The sequence below is a fragment of the Furipterus horrens genome, unplaced genomic scaffold (genome assembly GCF_987537825.1).
Source record: "Furipterus horrens unplaced genomic scaffold, mFurHor1.1.pri manual_scaffold_4, whole genome shotgun sequence".
Taxonomy (NCBI): Eukaryota; Metazoa; Chordata; class Mammalia; order Chiroptera; family Furipteridae; genus Furipterus; species Furipterus horrens.
Window position 1 is genome coordinate 188,231,080 of NW_028327174.1, and position 7,087 is coordinate 188,238,166.

The 7,087-nt window shown below is 45.6% G+C and overlaps 1 protein-coding gene across 1 annotated transcript; it reads right to left on the bottom strand.

Moving 5' to 3' along the window:
- Nucleotides 1-4,874: 4,874 nt before the first annotated feature.
- On the bottom strand, nt 4,875-6,618 carry TEX53 (testis expressed 53). Its single transcript, XM_090275971.1, has 2 exons — nt 6,510-6,618; nt 4,875-4,982 (listed from the first exon to the last, which is right to left on the bottom strand). The coding sequence occupies exons 1-2, from the start codon at nt 6,616-6,618 to the stop codon at nt 4,882-4,884; spliced, it is 210 nt and encodes a 69-aa protein (XP_090132097.1). The 3' UTR covers nt 4,875-4,881.
- Between the last annotated feature and the right edge of the window lie 469 nt (nt 6,619-7,087).

Consider the following 7,087-nt stretch of genomic DNA (forward strand, 5'->3'; position numbering starts at 1 on the left):
ATCCTTTTTGGCTGTGTTCTTTTTTTCTGTCCTTTTTGCCGCCTTTTGCATTGTTTTTGTAATATCTTTTATTAGCCTGAGGTATGTATTATATGTATTCTTTCCTTCTAGTGGTTACCCTGCATACAACATGCATCCTAGACTTTCTGTTCTGAGTCCTTGCACCACTTTCTGGACAATCCAGAGACTTCAGAACTCACCTTGCTGCCTGTTGTAATATTGTTATTGATTTCAATTCTTTCCACGTTTTAAGCCACAACAGACATTATCATTTGATGTAGTCAGTATTCATTTAGATTAAGTCATGTGTTTACTTTGTGTTACTTTATATTACTTTTTCATTGCTCTTTACTCTTCCTTGCATTTTCACACATTTGTCTGGGATCATTCTCCTCCTGGAACTACCTTTGGAATTTTTCTTTAGTATAGCATAGTATTTAGTCTTATTTAGAAATACCTTTAGCATTTTCCTTCCAATACAGATATTCTGGTGACAGATGGAGTTTTTGTTTGCTGAAAAGTCTCCAATTTGTTTTTACTTTTGAATGATATTTTTTGGTAAGTCAAGGATTCTAGGGCCCTACGGTTACTTTCTTTCAACTTTTGGGGAGCTGTCATTGGCTCTCATTGTTTCTCTGGTGAAGTCAGCTCTGAATCTCATTGCTCTTCTTAAAATTTTCTCCTTGTTTTGGGTTTCAGCAATTGTTTTGATGTGCCTAGATATGGATTTGTTTGTATTTATCCTGCCTGGGGTTCATAGCACATCTTGAATCTGTGACACAATATCTTTCATCAAAGCTTCTACCCCCATTTCTCTCACCTCCTGGGACTCTGATAAGAGGTGTATTAAGACCTTTTCACTGTATCTTTAAGGCTCTGTGTTTTCCATTCTTTTGGTTCCTCATGATTCAGTCTGAATATTTTCTGTTGACTTACATTCTAGTCCGTTACTTTTGCCCTCATTTGTGTTTAATTGATTGTTCATCTTTTCACTTGAGTTATTAATTTCAGCTATCATAGTATTGAATCCTATAAATTTTAGTTAACTTTTAAAGATAGTTGACAGTTCTCAATGAATCATCCATCTTCATCTGTTTTCTTCACTATTTTCAAGTTCATGTCTGCTGACCCCAGAATCTGGCTCTTCTGTAGATCTGTTTCTTTTGCGTTTTGGTCAGTTGCTTTTATCCCTGGTATTCCTGGCAACTTTGGATTGAATGCTAGACATGTATTTTTTAATGAAGAAATATTCAAGACTCTGGATATGCCTTCAGAAAGCATTTACTTCTGCTTCTGAGAAAAGTGGAATTGGGATAGATTTGACTCTGGTTTTAGACCTGTGAGACCTGGTCTGTTTCTAGTTAGCCCTGACTTGCAGATTATAACCCGTCAGGGAGTTTAACTGAAAACCTGTTTTAAAACCCATTTAATAATCAGGACTCCTTCTTCAAGGTGAGCCCTCAACCTCCAGTTTTTGTTACTCTGGGCTGTGAGTCTGCCAAAAGCTCTACCCAGTTTTTCAGCCTCTTAGACCTACTTAGGAATTGGCAGGTGCCTTGACAGGACCAGAAGATGATGATGTCTGTTTCATCTCTCTGCGCCTCCTTTCTCTCCAGGATCTTGGCCTCTTGAATCCTTACTGCTTTGGTAGATCTCTGGTGCGTTTGAAGAGATTTAAGAAAACCCCTCAAAATTAGAGCTTTGGAAACTGCTCTCATAGGAGGGTTGGTCTGATGATAGCTTGCCACGGTCAGAGTAAAATCTAGCTGTGGCTTCCATTATTATTTTTATTGTAATTATTTGAAAATCCTTCAAAAATGATGTTATTCTGAGGCTGGGAGCCCTTTGACAAATTCACAGGAATGTGAGTCTCTTACCATCCCATCTGTGAAGAGGCTCCTAAATGTTTAAAGCAGGAAGTGACATTTAAGGAGCATCTTTTATGTGCAAAGCACCTGCAACATCTATGCAGGAACTAGTTCCAAGACATAAGGAACATAGGTTTTTCTGGGGAAGGGAAGTGGGACCTCGATATGGGAGGTGGTGAGGAATGCATGGAATGGGTAAGAAGAATGGAGGTGAGAGAGATGGTCCAGGGAATGCAGTGTGAGAACAGGAAGTAGAAGAGGACCCTGGACTTCAAGCACCAGGGAAGTGGACGTCTCTTCATCCAGCTGATGCTGTTGGGGATTCTTTCCCTGTGGGGAACAGGCGTGTCAGCCTAGGGAACTGGTAATCCAGACACAATTAGTAAACCTGTTTGTTTCCTTCCAGCCTGGTTCTTTTATCTAATCCTGCAACCTATTTTCAACTTTCTTCTGGATGTGGCTACCTGGATGTCCCATAGGCTCCTCCAGGTTAAAAATAGCCCAAGATGAAGGATCTGTGTGTTGTCAACTTAGCCTCATTACTAACCTCTAATCAGTTTTCTGCAACACAAAAGAATCCTAGAACCTCATTTCCCAGAACCTTCTTCCCCTGTGTGGTTCCAAGAATCGGCCAGCTTTCCCTGAGAACTATATTGTAACCTGGGGCTCTCCTTCCCCAGGCTCCTGTCCTCGTTCATCCCTGTGTTGCTGTCTCCTTTGGTTGGCTAGGCAGCTTCTTGGATGTCTGTATCTAAGGGTCCAATCAGAAGACTGAAACTACATAGTAATAGGAGTATGGAAAGTTTATTATAAACAATTAACTATAACAGGAACTGGAATAGTGCGTTGGTTAGTAGAAGTAAATAAAGAGCACTCTGAAGACTATGGGAATAGCGGATGCAGAAGCAGCCACCAATCCCGGGACTGAGATAGAGGTCCTGAAGGCAAAGCACCCCACACCCCCGCCCCGGCTGAGAGCTGGACCTTGTTGGGTAGGACATGGCTGTGGCAGAGAAGCCCCAGAGATGACGTGTTGACAGAATGTTATAGATATCTGCCCTCTAGGCTGATGGGAAGCTATCATGGAGAGATGGAGACACTCCCCTCATTTGCTTTGGGTAGTAGAAGCAGCTGCTGGCTGCTAAGTGCTACGGATGACCGTGTACTGCAGGATCTGGGGGCAGGAAAGTTGTCTACACTTCAGAAACCCGTTGCTGGAGAAGCTGGCCGTACTGCAGGAGCCGGATGCTCGAGAAGCGGCGTGTGCAGCAGAAGCTAGACACTGGAGAAGCTGCGTTATGCATGAACGAGCCTGCTACCATGAGCATGCCAGCGCCGAAGGAAAGCGTTTACTCTTTCATAGTCTCTAGCACCCCCTATAGACAAAGCAAAACGTTGCATCAGCTGCCGAAGGAAAAAGATTTAAAGGTCCCAGCTCCATTTTCAAAGAGCAGGCAATGAACGATCCATTTCGAGCCCAGAGAGCAACAGAATGTCATTCTATCATCATTGTGAACTGGTTGGTTAAGAGCGTGGACTCTGAGGTCAGGCTTCCTGGGTTCAAGTCTCAGCTCTGTCATTTATTATTATTGTAACCTTAAGAGACTCACTAAGTTCTTTGTCCCAGGTTCCTCATTTGTAAAATCAGGGTAATAATAGTTCTGACCTTGTTGGGTTGTTAGGCTAAGTGAGTTGATATTTATAAAGCACTTAAAAGAGTAAGCAATGTACTAGATTTTATACATTGCTATTACCATGATTGCTCACACTCCTTCCTTCAAATTGCAGTCAGGACGGGCTATCCTTTGTAGGTATCAGTTTTAGTCTATAGAACTATAACATAAAACATCATCTTTTTTTATTCCTCTCTTTTCTGAGGTGGGGGCAGGAACAGGGGGTGCTAATACGATAAGTTGTTAGCTCACCATGTGCATATTGTAAAAATCAGAAACCTGGCAATGCTATTTTGTTGCTTAGAACTCATCTGTGGCTCCCCAGTTCCTTCAGGATAGAGGCTAACTCCCTTCCCCTGCTCTGGCCCCTCACCTCCCACCACACTCTGGTCCAGTGATTCCAAACATTGAAGCTCACTATTCTCATACCCCCACTAGGCTGTGCCTCTATTTCCCAACTTTGTTTATTTTGTACCCCCACCCCCACCCCATGGAATAGCATTCCCCTCCTCTTTTCTTGGTCAAACCCTTTGCAACCTTCAGAAAACGGAAGCCCCATCTCTTCCAGAAAGGCTTCCCTGAATCCCCAAGTTGGTTGCAAAATGCTTCTCTTTTTGATCCCAAAGTTGTTCTGTTATGGTGACGTGATCTTCTGTGCCTGTCTTCCTGGCTGGAGTGGAAGGCACGTGGGGTCTCCTGCGTATTACTCACGTTTGCATGCTGTGCATTCTAGCAAACAGCTCTGTGTATCTGCACTGTGCATTGTCTGCTGATACAATGTGCATCACTGTAAGGCTGCTGGAGGGAGAGTTTTTGCACAACCTGCCCCCTGTTCACTGTGGTCCTGAGCACCAAATGGAGTCACGCAGTAGGTGAGCAGAGTTGTGCCCTCAAAATGTAGACATTTATTACAGCATCCTTTTATAGCTTCCCATTACGCTAACCGGCCTCTCCTAGACACTTTCTTGTTAGGTTGATTAGGAGTGACTGAAATATTTTAGAATAATAAAACCACAGTTCTTTTTAAGCTACTAGGTTCTAATTGCTCCACATCCAAGGGAATCTCAGAAGTAAGGTTGGGGGAGGGGAAAAGAGGGACACAGTCCTGTGATGCAACCAAGGACTTTAATTGGAGGGAGCTCCTCCCTCAGTGGCTTTCTTGGGGGCTGAAGTGAGTCCTGCTGGCGGCACAGGGATGGCTCAGACGTCTCCTCCTCCTCAGGGAGTTTCTGAATCAGTCTTCATGGCCTCGGCTCACTGCCCTCTTCCTCCTGGAGTTGCTCCAGCAACTGTGCGGCCTCAGAGACCTGCACAGTGCTGCTTGCTGCCTAGAAGAACCTTCAGGGTCTCTCCAGAGCACATGCCGTCATCACCCCGTGGGTGGAGGAGGAGTGGAGGTGTCTCCTTTGCCTACTATTTTTGCGAGCATCTGTGTTTAGGTCTGAAAGAGTGAAGGACAAGGCTTCAGATTACACATGAGTAAACAGTCTTGGTCGTATGCCATTTGAGGATTGCTCATATCATGGCTTACTAGAGGTCTGCTCGTGAAAGAAAGAAGGCACTTCTACCTTTTGGGACAGCGTGGATGGAACTGGAGAGTATGAGCTAAGTGAAATAAGCCAGGTGGTGAAAGACAAATACCATATGCTCTCACCTAATACAGGAACCTAATGAACAAAAACAGATGAGCAAAACAGAACCAGAGGCATGGAAACAAGGAACAGACTGACAGTGACCAGGGGGGAGGGGGAGGGGGAGAAAGGGGGGAAAGTAGGAGAGGAAGAAGGGGAAGGGTCTAGTTAAGGAACTAGTATAAATGACCCATGGACATGGACAACAGGACAGGGACTGACTGTGGGTGGGGGTGGGGGGCTGTGGAGAGCAACGGGAAAACTTGGGACAACTATACTAGAACAACAATAAAGATAAAAGAAATTGAAAAAAAAAGTCTGCTCGCTTGAGTTAAGAATAACCCCAGACTGGATTAAGCAGTTGAAGTCTTAGAGTTTACTTGTCATGACAGCATAGCCTAGCTGGTCCTGACTAGTACAAATACAGTTTCCATCTGCTGAGTGCCTTCTTCATGTGGGGTCATATTCTAGGCACTTATGTATGCGGCCTCATTTTATTCTCCCAACAGTCTGGAAAGTAGGTAGTGTATTTTATCATAATCTTCATTTGCAGAGGAGGATGCTGAAGCTTAGGGAGAGTGATCCGGTGACCAGCGCCTGCTCAGTAAGAAGCAGAATCCAACCAGGTATATTGCACTAAAGCTTGAGATGTTTAATATCTAATAAATGTAGTCTTCAGCTGTGTTGCTACAGGTTTGGGTAATTTGTCGTCGGCAGCCGTCCGTCTCGAGAGACGATGGTGTAGCTTCTTAAGAGTCTATCTGCACCGCCGAGAATGGCTGTGCAGTCCGACTCGGAAGTGACATGGTATCTGTCTCCTCCCGTGTTGAATCGACATCTTGCGATGATGCTGGAGTGTCCTCTCCAGTGAAGCTGAAGCTACAGAGCCTGGGCAGGGTGATATGGAGGGTCTGCTGTTGCCCATGCAGCAGACCCCCCCTCTCTTCGCAGCTGAAGGGTCCAAGGGAAAGACGGAGTCAATACAGCTTGGCTTCAGGTGCGCCGCAGGAGTTGCCGGTGTTGACTACAACGTCAAACTGCCTTAGGGACTCCGGCTCCGGATTTTCTGTCGGGGTTTACTCCCTTAGCCTTTCCCCTGAAGAGGTATGCCGCAAGGCAGCGGAGGTTTTTTGGAGTCAGAGTTTTCCTTCTCTGATGTGCCCTGACTGGAAGATCGAACCAGCAACACTTAGCTCGCAGGCCGACGCTCAATCCACTGAGCCAAACCAGCCAGGGTTTGGGTAATTACTCCCCTTCTATACCCCGCAAAAGCTGAAAGAAATCTGAGGGTGTCCCAGCAGAAGGGCAAGTACCACACAGCCATACCTGGAACCTACCGAAGGTCCGTGGATGATGCTCTTGGGACATTCTTGGGCTGCAGGAGTTAACATCGGTAGAAGGCCCCTCACTGGCTGGGCAACAGCAACAGAAGATCTTTGAGGCCATGTTTTGATGGACTGTGGGGAGAGGAGAGGGCACTGTGGGGCAGCCCCAGTCTCAGAAGCCCACTGTTATTTAAGCAGTGGGTCATACTGGGCCAGTCTCTCCCCAGGTATCCCCTCTCCCCTCTCCCATACCTCCTGCAGCTCCCTGTGGCCAGAAGACCCAGACTCACCTGTGTGTGTCTACCGCTGCCCAGTCCTTCTTCTTCTGTCCACTGTTCCCTAACTCAAGAAAAGGCTTTGAGTCGTTACTCTGATGGTCTACCTGCAGAAGTGTTTTTGTTCAATCAGCAGACCTGGGGGTCTGGCACAGTTCTCTGGGCAGGGCTGTTTCCTAAATGAATGGAAGACTGACTGGAAAATACTTTTCTTTGCTGGGTCCTGTGGCAGCAGAGCCCAGCCCATGCATGCAAGAGTGCCCCTAGATAAGCCTGTGTTTAGAAGTGAGGTTTATCTTCTGTGTTTTAGGTGTC